Genomic DNA, 16,719 nt, shown 5'->3' with positions numbered 1-16,719 from the left:
CTCACTCTTGATATAAAGAGTGAGGTATTAGGCGATATCAGAGACATCCCAGCAAGACGTATGTTATACATTGATGAACCAGAAGCAAGCAAGGACATGGCCTACCTATTCCAGCGCTATGGAGTTTGGCAATGATATTCAAATAAATGATAATAATGAATCTAGAGGGCAAATAATTAGCACATTGCTAACACTCCTAGTACCTTGGTACTTAGTTACTATCCTAGGATTGGGGATTATGAGAATTAGTTGTGTGTTCATCTGCAGTCTATATATGAATTAGCTTTCATACCAGTAGATACTCCTGAGAGAAGAGGTTGTTAATTTTCTCTTCTGTACATTTCTCTTCCCCACTTTTCTCTAAGGAGTTCAGAGCCTCCTCGCAGAATTCTCTCCGAAGGGTGGCGGTTATCAGCTCCCCGGGATCCACCATACCCTAGAATACGAGGGAGAGTCAGGTTCTAGCCCCAGAAAATACAAACAAAAATACCTACATCAAGATCTACCCTGGCACATATCTGTGCAGAACCAGATACTTTAACATGTTTTTAATCAATTATTTTAAGGATTGTGGCCATGAGGTACATTTATTAATGTAGCTAATCATGTCCGCCCGACATCGCTAAATGCCGACAGCATACGCGGTTAGCATTTAACATTGCACAAGCATTTCTTGTGGAATGCTTGTGCAATGCTGCCCCCTGCATATTCGCAGCCAATCGGCCGCTAGCAGGGGGTGTCAATTATCCCGACCGCTGCTTCTTAACTTACGTTTCCGGCAAGCCGGAAAATGTGGGCGTAAAAAGCAGCATCCGCTGCTTGTTAAATCTACCCATTGAGGTCTTGTTGTACGTACCCCTGGAATAGCCCACTGCCCGCAGTCCTTCCTCTGAATAGCTATAAACTGAAGGATGGGTTTTGCTGATTTCTGGTCTGTTATTTTCTGACCGGAAGCATCTCGTTTCCACCTGCAAAACCAAAGGCCACAAACAATAGTGAGTAACAGAGTCGATCTATATGAAAAGGTATAGAGACGTTATTCTTCTGGAGTTACCTTGTTATGATAGGATCAGCTGCATGATTGGGTCCCCATCGCCCTAGCAACCCTCGGCCAGTAACTCCTGTCCGTCCCACAGGGTTCCTTAGAAAAACAAAGTAATATAAGAGTCATTGAGCATGGCAGGGTGCTGCTTTATAGGCGGTAATTCGGCACAATCCATTAATGCTGCAATGCTTACCTGGGGGTCTCGTTATCCACCTGGTAAGTTCCGGTAAAACTTTGTCTCTGCACTGATCCATCAAGGGCATTAAACTTAGGGTGAAATCCTTCCTTCCTGCAAAAAAAATAATCATAAAAAATAGAAAAATAACAATACACTGATATGGAAGAAGAAGAGAAAACATTAAAACCACACACAGAAGCATGAAATGGATAGAGAGAAGCAGCTCAGTTCTACTCACCCCAGGGCAGGGTCCGCCCATGGCGGCTGGGAAAGTACAGAGGGAGCCGTGTATTCCACTGGGTGATACTCCGGCCACTCCGCTGTCCAGCTGACCTTCTGTGAGGGAACCAGTCGGCGCTGCACCTGGGATCCTGGATATGGGGACGTCAGTGCTTTTATGTGAGAAGCCATAGCCAATCGAGGGGCTGCGTACAACCAGCGATAGGCGACGTAGCTGCCAGGGAACAAAAGATCAGGTTGGTCACCTTTTTCTTGCCAGTGAGTAAACTAATTTGTATTATTCTAGGTGCTACTGCATAAGCAGGTGTACAGGTTCCTAGGAATATCTTAAGATTTGTAGTGGTTTATCTCACAGACCCGAGTCTTACAATGTGTGCTGTTATTCTATTGTTATATAATATACCAGTGGTCTTTGTAAAGCTCTCACTTGATCCTGGGGCGGTGGTTTAAAAGGGCCAGCTAATATATTGGTGCTTGCAGTCACATGACGTTTCCTTACCTTCCTACTGCTGTCAGAGCTGCAGTAGCAACAACTTGAGTCAGGGTGTGGCCCACCATTTGCTCAGCATATCAGGTGTGAACCTAAAGGCAAGAATCAGGTCACTGTACAGCAACTACTGGGGTTAATTAGAAAATGAAACTAACATAAGAACCAGAAAGTCAGCATTTTTAGTAAAATAAAGTGAGTCATAACTACAGCAGCGCTTTATAGTGTAGGCCCCAGCTAGTTCCTTATAGCTGCACCAGGAGCGCCCTCTGGTGTCAGAAAAGCAAAGCAGTTCATAGAAAGAACATAAAGGGACAAGAAACTAAAATATTTCTGTCATGATTCAGATAGAGTACAGAATTGTAAACAACTTTCTATTTTACTTCTATTATCAAATTCTCTATGTTCTCGTAGCATCTTTTGTTGAAAAGCAGGAATGTAAGTTCAGGAGCGTGCACGTGTCTAGAGCACTATATGGCAGCAGTTTTGCAAGAATGTTATCCATTTCCTGCCGTGTAGTGCTCCAGACACTTACCTAGGTATCTCTTCAACAAAGAATACCATGAGAACAAAGCACATTTGACTAAAACGGTTTGCTCTGTCTGAATCTCAAAAGAAAATTCTCTGTTTTTGTCAGGAATCATTAAAGGGACAGTAAACAATTTTTAATTACAATATTTGTTTCTGCTGTCACAATAAATTAACAAATTGTGCCCTTGTTTGATGCAAATGTTTTTAAATAACTAAACTCTGCCCACCACTTGTCTGGAGGCACCAATCAGGACTCGTTATTGGCGTAGACACAGCTAGCCAATGTCACTATCAGGTCGATAACAGCCATTTGCATATAATAGTGCAGAAAAGAAAAAAGTTCTCATTCCACTATCTAACTGTGTGTTTAACCACAGCAAAGGAAATAAACACATATTTAAAGTGAGCTCCAGAGCAGTAATGCACTACTGGGAGCTAGCTGAACATGTCTGGTGAGCCAATGGCAAAAGACAAATGTGTGTAGTCAGCACTCACCTGCTAGATCGCAGTAGTGTAATGTACCAAAAGAGAACAAAGCCAATTTGAAAATTTTAACATTTACATTTTTTAACATTTTCAGGGACACTTGGCAGCGGAGCCACACCCACTTATGATTTATATAGCTCCGCCCACACAGACACAAATTCTAGTAGTATAGTTTAGCCTTACTGGTTGCTTAAAGGGACGGGAAAGATTAAACTTTTATGATTTTGATAGAGTTTTTTAAAATTTACTTCTGCTTTGTTCTCAAGGATATGTACATATCCTCAGCAGCAGCAATGCACTATTGGGATCTAGCTGTTGATTGGTGGCTACACACATTTGTCTTTTGTCATGGGCTCGCCAGATGTGCTAACTCCCAGTAGTGCACTGCTGCTCTGGGACTGACTTTAATTATGTGTTTAGTCACAACATGATTATATGCAAGTAATAGTGCAATATGAAAACTTCTCTAACATATTAAAGCTTTTTCTTTCTGCACTGTTATAGCCCTTTAATGCAGGTTAAATCAGCTCCTCATCACCTCCCTTACTCTCAAGCACATAATTGGCATAGTGCTGCTGCTGAGGATATGTACATATTCTTTAAAAAAAAAAAAAAAGGTACCCAAAAGAACAGAGTAAATGTGATAATAGATGTTCATTTATAAATTACTCTATCATGAAAATTTAATTTTGACATCCCTACCCCTTTAAAGGGACATAAAACAAGTTGGGATAGAGACAAAATATAATAATTTGTACTTTAATTACTTTACCTGCAAATTTGTACTGCAGTGCCTCTCCATTAACCCTTTATTTTTAGTTTCTGAATCGTAAAGCTCTAACCCCCCCCCCCACACATTTCCTTCTATGGCTGTATCTAGTATCTGCTGGAGCATGCCTAGAAGCTGTGAACTCAGTTGAAATACAATGCCTGTGTCTAAACAATGATAGGGGGTGGAGTTGGCTGCTCCAGAAAGCTTAGCTATGTAATAAATTTAGCTTTTTTTGAAGATTATTTTAACCCTTTGAGTGCAAAATGACGGCTCTGAACTGTCACAGAGTTTCCCACTCTGGTGCGAATGACGGCTCAGAGCCGTCACTAGCACTCTCCCACCTTGAGGGAGATCTGGGGGCTCCCACCTTCTCCTACCCCGGCGATCGTGCCTGTAGAGTGACAGGCATCACCGGGGCTTCCAGTTTTGCGTGGTGACGTCACGCGCAAAATAGTGTACAAGAAAGAACAAGGGTAACTCCTCTTGACTAGAATCCCAATTTTATTGAACAGGATCAGACACAGAAAACCACAACGTTTCGGGGTCAGTACCCCTTAGTCATGTGATAACAAACACACACACACCACACCTGTTTAAATAGGCTGGGCCAGGTAATTGCTTCATCATATTAACACTTTCAATACTTTATAATGAAATTGGCCTATTGGTATTACTGCTATATTGACCTCTACTGGTCAAGGATGGCATGACGTGCAAATTAAAAACAAAAAATAAAATGTAAGGAGGCCTCAAGAGAATATTTCCATATTTACATCATCCAATCAGGATGATATTACATACAGACATAGAGAAAACTAGATCATTTCTAAAGTACATATTGCATTATAGTTCACTCTGCAAATGCTGGAAAACAATTCACAACAAACATCAACCCTTTCTAACTATACTTCAAATTAATAGTCAGACGGCTATATGAGCCCCCCTTAGTAGCTCATGTCTAAATTGGAAAAAGTGTATATATATATATGAGGGGGACAGAGAGTGATAACTCATTGATCCCCAAAAGAATGTGTAGCAAGCAGGGCATCAATAGAAGACAGACCAATCAATTTCTCGGTTCATACCCTTTGGTTCCAGGGTATCCAACTTAAAAATCCAATAGGATTCACGTTGTTTCAGTAACAGAGTCCTGTTACCACCCCGTCTAGGGGTCTTAACATGATCGATAACCTGGAAGCGAAGTTGGCTCACATGATGCCCTGCTTGCAAAAAATGATATGCTACTGGGGCTGTCAATACCTTGCACCTAATGTTGCTTTTATGTTCCGTGATGCGGTCCCCTATTCGTCTGGTAGACTCGCCCACATAGGCCCGCCCACACGGACACTTTATCAGGTAGATTACAAAGTTGGTATTACAGGTGTAATAATCCTTAAATTTGAATTTATACCCAGTTTGAGGATGTACAAAATGTGGGCTTCTAATGATGGAACCACAGTTTACACAACCCAAACAGGGAAAACAGCCCAAATTCTTTTTTGTAATGTATCCCTGTTGAGGTAATCTGCCAGGGCCCACATCAGCCTTAACAAATGAGTCTTTCAGACTCTTATTACGTTTATATGCTGGCATTGGGTATTGGCAATAACGTGATGACGTCACTGTGCAACTTTATTTATACTTAACAATGTTAAGTATAGGAGCAGGGGGCATGCTGCTTAGAAGCCTGTATTTCAGGCATCTAAGCAGCTACAGACCCCCAAGACCCACCATTGGAAATGTAATCGTCTCACCTTTCCAACAGTTTAAAGGGACAGTATACTGTAAAATAGTTTTTCCCTTAATGTGTTTACAATTGCTTTTTTTACCAACGGCAGAGTAAAAAATGTTTGAAAATTAGCTTTTTAAGGCTTATTTGTGTATATTAAAGCTCTGATTTTGTGTTTTGAAGCCACAACCTAATAAAATGGGTTGAGCTTGTAGGTATAATCTGATCTCATTACTGTATCACATTGTGCACATATACCTGCTTCTTTATCTTATATCTGTCCTTAAAACAATCACCAGTACTTTGAGAGAACAAAGGAAAATCAACATTTTATTACCTTATCTCTGCTATATCGCACTGGGAGTGTAATTTCTTCTGCTGGCTGTGTTTACAAAGCTTATCTATAGCTGGTACGCGCGGCCACAAACTTTCAGAATAGGTGGGGATACCACATGCTAAATCAACAATTTCAAATGCCAATATAAGGGTAAAGGAGCTACTTGTAAACAATTTAATACACTCCAGCAGGTAAAGTGGATCATTGGGAACAAATTAAAGGGGAGAAAAATTTTGAGTAAACTGTCCCTTTAAGTCTTGAGGGTCTGAAAAAAAGAAAAGAAAAAAAAAATTTAAAAAAATGTTTGTTCAAAAAATAAAAACTTTAAAAATCTTAGCACCCAGGTGGGAAAGTGCTTAGCACTCAAAGGGTGTTAAAGTACTTGCCAGCAATTTTTAAACAATTTTTTTAATGCAAACTATTTTTGTACTTAATTAGCCCTTTTAGGATATGCACAGATCTCAACCTGTTTTATGTCCCTTTAATAGGAAACACAATTTTTTTTTTAATCTCATGATTCAGATAGAGCAGTAATTTTAAGCAACTTTCTATTTTACTCCTATTATCCATTTTTATTTGTTCTCTTGCCATATAGTGCTGAAAACACGTGCACACTCCTGAACATACATCCCTGCTTTTCAACAAAGGATAACAAGAAAACGAAGAAAAAGTGTAAATAGATGAAAATTGTGTAAGATTGTATGTTTTCTCTGAATCATGAAAGAAAAATGTTGGGTTTTATATCTTTTTTTTAAGAGGTTAAGCAATCAGTATGGCTGAATTATACTACTGGTATTTTATGTGCTTGTGGGCGGGGCTAGCAAACAGTAACTGGGCGTGGCTCTGTTGCAAAGTTGCCCATGCATCATTTTTGTTGGTCTTTTTAAATGTTGGCGATTATGATTATATCGTTAGAGAGAACAATAAGTGTAAGAACAATGACGTGCTAAGTTTACCAAGAGGTGGGGTTAGGCCACTACTTATTTCTGGTTCAGGTAAAGTGACACTGTGGCACACAAGAATGTATGTTGGTGACACTTCTATAGACATATGATGACTACTTGTCAATCAAAGTAAGAGTAAAGCAAACTATACACTGGGCAGCCATGACACAAACACCAAATGAGGAAGAGGAAACTACCGAAAGTCACATTTTATATTATTTTGTTTGTCAGCTTACAGGCGAGCCCAATATAATAAACATGCGGTGATTGGACAAGGCACATGCCATTCAAAAGCAGTAAGCGTTGATTGGCTATATATTTTTAGGCAATTTGGCACATCATTAATTTATTTTAAAATCCCTCACCTTTCGCGGGAAAAATAAGTCTGCTGATTGGTTAGTTAGTCCGCTGTGTCACGAGAATCTCAGAGGCATCAGGTCTCCGTGAAGTAACGGTGGAACCGTGACTTGGATCTTGGCGTGCACACGGCCCACGCCTTTAGCTTTCAGTTGTTTCCGTGGTCACAATACAAACAGTTTTTTGTTTCACTCGTTCCTTATTGGCTGGCTTTGACAGCGGGGCGGGATTACAATGATGTAAAAATAAAGTGTTTTTTTTTTCCTTAGAAACTTTATTGTTATGTTTTAAACAAATCATAATAACATTCATTGGTTTATCAGTCTAACGTTTATTACCTTTACAATTTGGATTTTTCTTAAAATGTTACTCTCAACCCATATAATATGCAGCCACCAGCCTTACCCAAGCCAGGCAGCAAACCCCTCAAACTAGTGACACCAGCTGGCTCTCATCCACAAAAATACTGGGCACTATGAGATGGGGGGCACCATGCGCCCCCAAAAGCTCTTCCTGAGTCCTGACTGGCTGCTGATCCCACAATGTATAGTTTTCACAACAAAGCAGTCATTTGACCCCTGGCTTCCAGTAACACTTAAAGGGACAGACTACTCCAGAATTGTTATTGTTTAAAAAGAGAAAGAATCCCTTTATTACCCATTCCCCAGTTTTGTATAACCAGCACTTTAATATACATTTTAACCATCTAAGCTTCTGCAGACTGACCCCTTATCTCAGTGCTTTTGACAGACTTGCATTTAGCCAATCAGTGCTGACTGATAAATTACTTCACGAGAGTGAGGACAATGTTATCTATAGGACACACATGGACTAGCGCTGTCTAGCTGTGAAAAGCTGTCACAATGCACTGAGATAAGAGACAACCTTCAAGGGCATAGAAATTAGCATATGAGCCTACCTAGGTTTAGCTTTCAAATAAGAATAACAAGAGAACAAAGCAAGTCTGATGATAAAAGTGAATTGGAACGTTGTTTAACATTACATTCTCTGTCTGACTCATTAAACTTACATTTTGACTAGGCTGTCCCTTTAAAGGGAAAGTCCTAATTAAACTATAATGATTCAGATAGAGCAAGTCATTTTAACAACTTTCCATTTTACCTTTATTGCCAATTTTATTTTGTTCCCATGATATATTTTGTTAAGAGTAAACCTAGGTAGGCTTATAGGAGCGTGCACGTCTATGGCAGTAGTGTTGGTAACTATGTATAACTTTGCTATAAACAATGTTGTAAACACTGCTGCAAGATGGCTAAAGACACGCGCACGCTCCTAAGCTCACCTTGGATTACTCTTTAACAAAGGATACCAAGAGAACTAAGCAACTGAAGTAAATTACAAATTTGTTTAAAGTGTTGTGCTCTATCCAATCCATTTCAGCTTAATTGTAAATTTACTGTCTCCCTAATTTATTTGATCCTGTTGACGCCCCTCAATTCTTTCTGCTCCATATTTGTAATGATTTTAGGTATAGGAGGCCTTTTACATTTATATAACACTTAGGGACTTTAATTTTTATTTTTTTTAAATGCACATTTAAGTGTCTGTTAGTTAAGATTTTACTGGACAGCTTAGTAAAATACTGGACACCTAGCAACCCTCCCTCAAACAGAGGAACACAATCATTTTGTTGTACATAAGCTCCTCTCTTCTATCAGGACTTCTTTTCAAATGCTATTCGCGTGCGCTGTCTAATCACAGCAAGCCCAATCGCACTATTGAACTAAATGTAGAGCACCTGCTACCAGACCAGGGCGGGAGCACGCTACATTTATTTCAATGGCGCAATCAGGCGTGCTGCCATTAGACAGTGCACTCGCAAATGGCATTTGAAAAGATGACCTGATTTGAAGAACTTGGAGGGGTTAAAATCTCCCAGCGCTTTTTTTGTTTGTTTTTTTAATCTGTTGCTAAGATAATGTTACATCATTTTGCACTATGTGAAGAATTATGTAACATTATTGTTTTTTTACTGTCCCTTTAATTATTTTAGCATTTTTCCCCCCTTCACATGTTAAGACTGAATTGATATTGAAACTAGCAGGAAGAAAGCTTTTTACGCAAGTTGCCCTTAATAATAAATTGCTTACTGGCTAATAAGGATAACTGCCACATTTCAATTGGTGCACGAGTGCACTCCTCAACCAGCAGCATAAAACAAGGATAAAAGTGTAATACATGAAAGTCAAACTTAAACTTGGTTTATATTAAGCCTACAGTTTTAAGAGGCTTACATTTTTACTTCTGTTATGAAATGTACTTCATTCTCTTGGTATCCTTGAAAAGTGTGTGCAATATTGGGAGCTAGATTGTGCCTGGAGGCTACACACGTCTCATATCATTGGCTCACCAGATGTGTTCAGCTAGCTGCCAGTAATGCATTGCTGATGTAGAGCTGATTTTGCAGGGGTTAGATGCAAGCAGCTATAGTGCAGTAATAAAATGCTATAAGACATTAGAACATTTTCCTTTTAAAGAGAAATGCATGTTGGTAGTATGCTAAAAAGCAGAGTAAAGAGTCTGGTTTAGCCTTTTTTAGCTGGATAGATAATCCCTTAAAGGGGCAGTCAACACCAGAACTTTTGTTGTTTAGAAAGATAGATAAATCCTTTATTATCCATTCCCCAGTTTTGCACAACCAACACAGTTATATAAATACACATTTTACCTCTGTGATTACCTTGTATCTAAACCTCTGCCCCGTTATTTCAGTTCTTTTGACAGACTTGCATTATAGCCAATCAGAGCTTACTCCTAGGTAACTCCACAGGCATGAGCACAATGTTATCTATATGACACACATGAACTAACGCCCTCTAGTGGTGAAAAAATGTCAAAATGCATTCAGCTAAGAGGTGGCCTTCAAGGTCTAAGAAATTAGCATATGAGCCTACCTAGGTTTAGCTTTCAATTAAAAATTCCAAAAGAACAAAGCTAAATTGGTGATACAAGTAAATTGAGGCTTAGAAACAGGCAATCTTAGAGGTTATAAAGTATATTAATATAAACATGTTGGTTGTGCAAAGCTGCAGAATGAGTAGTAATGGAGTTATCTATCTTTTTAAACAATAAAAAGATCAAGTAGACTGTCCCTTTAACATCAGTATCAGAACGGTCCATATTCACCGGATATGATGCCTTTGCTTACACTGATGCTTTTTGGGAATGCTGTGCATATTACACAGAGCATGTTTATAGATCAGTGCTGGGGCATATACAAATACACTTTAAAATGGCTAAAGAGGACTTCCAGTGGGCGGGCACAAGGAGAGCCAGCAAGAGAGATGAGCTCCGTACTTAATCTCCACTGAAACACCAACTGCCGCTCTAAAACTAGCCCATCATTACCGTCCTAGGTAGAGGAGTGTTTCGGGACCTCAGGAACTACCCGACCACACTGATGGAGGCACGCAAATCCGCCTCAGCCGCCGGAATGAAAATTGAGGAAAGGCCGCGACTAAGCCGCAACAACTGCGACACTCGTGTCATGATGCACAATTGGGAGCCTCGGTAGGGGTAAAATAACCCATTCGGAACCCCCCTCTACACAAGTTTTAACACCAGCAAGAATTGCCAGCATCTCAGAGGCAAGAAGGGGCAATCTGAATCTGACTTTCACATGGGAGACAAAGGCCTGGTAAGGAAAATCCTGCATCTGACACGTGCAAATGCAGACTTTAAAAAATAAAATAAAAAAAGAGACACATATTAGAGGGGTTCAAGCCTAAACCCCAATCACCCCAACTAAGGCTGGACTAAAAACACAATTATTCTAGAAAGTTCCTGAAGACCCAGAAACCCAAGCACACAGAAACAAGTCCAGACTTGTAGAAAACACACCACAAGTATCTTTATTGCAAGCATGTGAACTCTGAAACAAACACAGTCCTCTTCATAGGATCTACTCGCACGTCAATTAGATGGAAATATACTTGCAAAGTTTTCTCTGACCACATGGCCATCATTTCAGTATGGCATCACTTTATGCAAACAGATAACTGCTGAAAACCACACTCTTTATAGATAGAGCAACCTACTCCACAATATCTGCCGAGATCACACATCTACTAACAATCTTGAAGATCCACTTTCCTGTATGCTTAAGTATTACGACACGTATAATAAACAGGTGGACAGAATGTCACATAGGCAAAAGCAGGCTGAGAGAAAATCTAAACATCAACCTGAAACATCAGGATCGGAGCGCCCCGCACCAGAAAATGATAACCAAGAACCACTGGACGCTCATCCCATAGTGTCACAACTTTCGGCCCTCTTCTTGCCAAAAATTGAAAGACTCCAGACTGGAGTGGACTCACTGAACTCAGAATTTAAGGACTTCAACACTAGACTGGTCCAAGCAGAGCAAAGACTGACAGAAGTGGAGGACAGACAACAGGAAACTTCGCTTAGTGTCACACACCTATAGAAACAAAACAAAATTCTCATGGATAAAGTAGACGACTTAGAATATCGGTCACGTCCTAATAATCTGAGAATAGTGTGCCTACCCGAATCCATACCTAATACTGCTCTCTTTGTCGAGAACATTCTACCCCCTTTGAGGCGGAAAGAGCACATAGAGTGGGATTGCCAGGACGTCAAATCAACCTAAATGGTCCGCCAAGACAGGTCATGGTAAAATACCTGAACTTTAAAGACAAAATACAGATTCTTAGAGCATACAGACAAACACCAGCCCTGGAATATGAGGGTAAACGTGTTTACCTGTTCCAGGACTACTCTGCAGAAATATCCAAACGCCGGAAAGAATTCTCCCCATACTGCAGACAACTTTTGGAGAAAGGGCGCTCAGTGTCTCTACTCTTTCCAGCAAATCTGAAGTTACAAACCTCACGAGGACCCAAATTCTTTGACTCCACTAAAACCTTACAAATTTACCTCACTAAAAAGAGATGGAAGAAGGAAAGAGATTGTCAGCAGAATCCAATGCTACCTGATTAAGAGGACAAAATGCCCACTTTCAACAAGAGATGAAGACTACAACCCCCCCCCTCAAACAGAGGGAAGTATTTAGCATATATATATATACCGTAAAGATAAAAGACTCCCCCTACCCCTATTGAGAGGGACTTGATGTGTAAAATGAAAAGAGAGTACATGACCTCTACATGAGGTTCTCTCAGTAATTGTTATTTAAATGTTGTTTTGATTATTATTTTTGTTGTTGTTTTTTCTTTTTGTAACCTGCAAAATATTTGGTTTATTCACATTTCTCTATAATCTTATAGTAATCTACTTGTCCGACACTCCGCTCCCTGGAGCGCCCCAGCACAACGTCTACTAACTGAGAATCCCCAGATAGTAATGCATTTCCCTCAAGATGTGAGTTTCACCACAACGTATGACATACATTGTGACACCCACATTTCCATACACACACCACCCTATCCTATCCCATGACAGAGCCCACACTTAAGGTGATGGCATGGAATGTGGGAGGTATCACCTCCCCAATAAAGAGAAAAGCCATTCTAAACTACCTGAAATCACAAAGAGCTGACATAGTGATACTAGAGGAAACACACTTAAACACGCCAGAACACCAAAACTTAAAACAGATGTGGGTGGCGGAGGTACTTTACACTACATATGAAACACGCAGAGCACGAGGGGTAGTCATACTAATTTGCAAAAATTTAAATTACACAATAACTAAATTAGAAAGTGACCCGGAGGGACGTTTTATAATTGCCCATTTAACAGTTAAAAACCTCCCATTGGTGATGGTAGGAGTATACAGCCCCAACGATAGTAAGACGGAATTCTGGTATCACGTACAATGACAACTAGATACAAAAGTAGACACTATAATTCTGGGGGGAGACCTAAATATAGTCCCAAAAGTACCAAGAGACAGGTTTAGAAATCAACAATCTAACACAAGACTAACCCCAAGACCTCAATACCATAAAAAAGTCACAAAACTTCTGGGCAAATTTTCCAATACACTTCACCTTAAATACATTTGGAGGGAAAGGAACCCAGACACTAAATACTACACCTGCCTCTCTGCATCCAAAGATACTCTCTCACGGATAGATATGTTCTTAGTCTCGGCTAAATTAAGTGCTAGAATTAGAGACACTAAAATACACCCCGTTACCCTCTCAGACCATGCTCCCATATCACTCAGAATTTCAACATCCAACCACATCTCTTCCACTGTGAGATGGAGATTCCCTAACTATCTATATAAAGGCATTAACCTCCACAGATATCTAACACAACATTGGCAAACTTCTCAAACTGTCAATGCCCAACATAATAATAACCCACTTTTTTGGGGGGAAACGGCCAAAGTGGTACTTAGGGGAGTGATCACTTCTTGCACTGCTGGGATTAACAAAAATGCCAAATTTAAGGAGGACTTGCTTTTAAAACAAGTAAAAAATGCATACAACAAATATTTACGATGCTCGACTAACTCTAATAGACTCAAATATAAAGAACTTAAAATTAACAGACGCCTTTCTTAATCAAAAAGCAATATACTCCCTCTCACGCTTCCAAACCAAATTCTATAGGTTTGGAAATCGTACAGGTAAATATCTGGCAAACATCACAAAACTCTCACGCAAACAGACCTCAATTTTGGCGGTTAGAGACAGGGATAAGACAATAACGAGTGAAAAAGACATACATGCCCCGTATGACAGAAGAGCAGATAAACACCCTAAACGCACCCATAACCTTAACAGAAGTCCTTAACACTATCAAAAGCATTCCAACTGAAAAAAACAGGGCCCTGATGGTATGCCAGGAGAACTATTCAAAATACTACAGGTAGAAATCGGTGACACACTAGTAAACTTATTCAATCATATCATGCAGGGAGACACTCGACTTTCTAATAGATTTGCAGAAGCCACCATAACCAAAGTTCCAAAACCGGGTAAAGACCCGCTACTCCCCAGCTCATACAGACCCATCTCACTGCTCAACACCGATTACAAGATATTCACTAAACTCCTAGCAAATAGGCTTGCCCCAATATTACCAACCTTAATCCATCCTGATCAAACAGGCTTTGTGAAACACGGGTCGTCGGTATGTAACATGCGCAAACTGACTATATCTGACTATAGAAAAATGAAAAAGAAGGCAATCTGGGAGACCTGCCGGAAACCTGCCTACTAATGCTCGACACAGAAAAAGCTTTTGATAAGGTCCTATGGGACCACTTATTCACGGTTCTAGAGAAATACAGATTTAGGGACCAGTTCACAACTGCCATAAAGGCCATTTACACAAACCCCACTGCATCAATACTCATAAACGGAAACACAACCCCTTCCTTCTTACTTAAACAAGGTACCAGACAGGGATGACCACTATCCCCCCTATTATTTGACCTCACAATTGAACCATTGGCCATTCAGATTAGAAACCGGGTCACCAGATTACAAATAGGAAAATCAGAATTACACCTCTCGCTTTTCGCGTACAACTTGATATTATACATCAGTAATCCTCACACTAACACCCCCAAAATGATGACAATTATAGAGCAATTTGAAAATGTTTCAGGCTACCAAATAAACAAAACCAAATCATAACTCCTCTGGCTTACCCCACAATGTAATGAAAAAATTGGAAACTTTGATTTTAAACAAATAACCACAAACTTTACATATTTGGGAATTAAATTATCAAACAACATAGACTATTGGTACAACTTAAATTACAAACCACTAATATCAGAAATCAAGTCTCTACTTAATACCTGGAATCCCCTACCTCTAGCTTTATTAGCCAGAGTAAATCTTATCAAAATGATAATATTCCACAAACTGCTCTATTTGTTCCAAATGATACCAGAGCCACTGACAAAATTGGATTTTCAGACACTAAATTCCTCCATTACTAACTTCGTATGGAAAGGGAAGAAACATAGAATAGGACTTAAAAAATGAACTGTTTCCCCCTTAAACGGGGGCTTGGGCCTCCCTAACCTCCAATACTACAACTGGACGGCACAATCTAAATATGTGATAGATTGGTGGCTAGAAACAGACACATTCACGGAACTAGAACTAGAAAGAGAGATTATCAAACCCTGGTCACTAGTCCTCCTTCCACACTTACCAACAAACAAGGTAGACCCAAAAATGCAAGGACTTCCCCCATTCACAGGTCCGATCAGGACATGGCAGAAATTATGTAAACATCTATCAATCTCAAGTCTAAATACCTAGCGCTTAGGGGCAACCCAAATTTTATGCCAGGACTTACAACTAAACCCTTCAAAATATGAGAGGAAAAAGGAATCAAACAAATTCATCACCTACTAACACAAGACAATACTGCAATACTACCATTCGCAGAACTAGCACACATATATGACATACCCTACAAGTCAAACATTACATACGAGAATTAATTGACTCTCAAGCAATAGGACCACACTCTACAAAAGTAGATAGGATAGTTAACTGGGCCAAACAGGGCGTCAGATCTATAACACCTATCTATAAGCTTCTTCAAGAAACTCAGGGCACCACAATTGTAACACAATTGGCAACAGAGTGGTCGAATAGACTAGAATCAACTATCATAGATTCCCAAATGATCAAGAGTATCAAGACTGTCAGGAAAGTTACCCTCTCAATGGATATAAGGGAATCACATATGAAACTCATACACAATGAATACATCACTCCCAAAGACTATCAGAAATGGGGATCCAACGAACCTCAAAATTGTAAAATATGTCAACACCCAACACCTGACCTTACACATATGATATGTAAATGCCTACTTCTGCAGAAAGTCTGGCATATAATCTCCCACTGGCTCAGCACTATATGCAAAATTCAGATAGCACTTTCCTTAGAGGAAGTAATATTCATAGACATCAAACCCACAACTAATACCCATAAGAGACTGATAGCAAAAGCTATCCTGATGACAAGAAAACTCATACTATGTAATTGGTTAGAAAAACGACCCCCAACACTCACCATGATCAAACATGCACTCACACGCCAAGTGTTCTGTGAACAAACAGACTCGCTAGGAGCCATAGGAACTAGAACAAATAACTTTATTAAAAAATAGGAACCCTATATACTCTCACTACCTACTATAAGCCAGAAACAAATCATATCCCCCCTCAGAAACACAGACTATATTTTGAATGCACAACTTAGAGGGGAATGGCAGTTATGGAACTAAACACCTAGGTATCCCCCCCCTCCCTTCCCATCTTTTCTCTCCCTTTACAGGGAGTGCAGAATTATTAGGCAAATGAGTATTTTGACCACATCATCCTCTTTATGCATGTTGTCTTAGTCCAAGCTGTATAGGCTCGAAAGCCTACTACCAATTAAGCATATTAAGTTATGTGCATCTCTGTAATGAGAAGGGGTGTGGTCTAATGACATCAACACTCTATATCAGGTGTGCATAATTATTAGGCAACTTCCTTTCCTTTGGCAAAATGGGTCAAAAGAAGGACTTGACAGGCTCAGAAAAGTCAAAAATAGTGAGATATCTTGCAGAGGGATGCAGCACTCTTAAAATTGCAAAGCTTCTGAAGCGTGATCATCGAACAATCAAGCGTTTCATT

General features: G+C 39.8%; 1 protein-coding gene across 3 annotated transcripts in view; it reads right to left on the bottom strand.

Moving 5' to 3' along the window:
- Positions 1-7,297, bottom strand: part of NUDT9 (nudix hydrolase 9) — a 12,535-nt gene extending 5,238 nt beyond the window's left edge. Inside the window, exons 1-8 of one of the 3 annotated variants that reach the window (XM_053694627.1) lie at positions 7,115-7,297; positions 5,806-6,070; positions 1,963-2,045; positions 1,462-1,677; positions 1,239-1,334; positions 1,055-1,141; positions 857-968; positions 293-436 (exon numbers count right to left, since the gene is read on the bottom strand). In XM_053694627.1, the coding sequence (XP_053550602.1) occupies positions 293-436; positions 857-968; positions 1,055-1,141; positions 1,239-1,334; positions 1,462-1,677; positions 1,963-2,021 (714 nt within the window). In that variant the 5' untranslated portion in view covers positions 2,022-2,045; positions 5,806-6,070; positions 7,115-7,297. Of the gene's footprint in view, positions 1-292; positions 437-856; positions 969-1,054; positions 1,142-1,238; positions 1,335-1,461; positions 1,678-1,866; positions 2,046-5,805; positions 6,071-7,114 lie in introns of those variants that run through there. The other 2 variants (XM_053694626.1, XM_053694628.1) reach the window with 2 other exon arrangements.
- Positions 7,298-16,719: the final 9,422 nt, after the last annotated feature.

This window comes from Bombina bombina, chromosome 11 (assembly GCF_027579735.1).
Source record: "Bombina bombina isolate aBomBom1 chromosome 11, aBomBom1.pri, whole genome shotgun sequence".
Classification (NCBI taxonomy): Eukaryota; Metazoa; Chordata; class Amphibia; order Anura; family Bombinatoridae; genus Bombina; species Bombina bombina.
The sequence above is the reverse complement of the archived record's forward strand: the minus strand, read 5'-3'. Positions and strand labels throughout refer to the sequence as shown.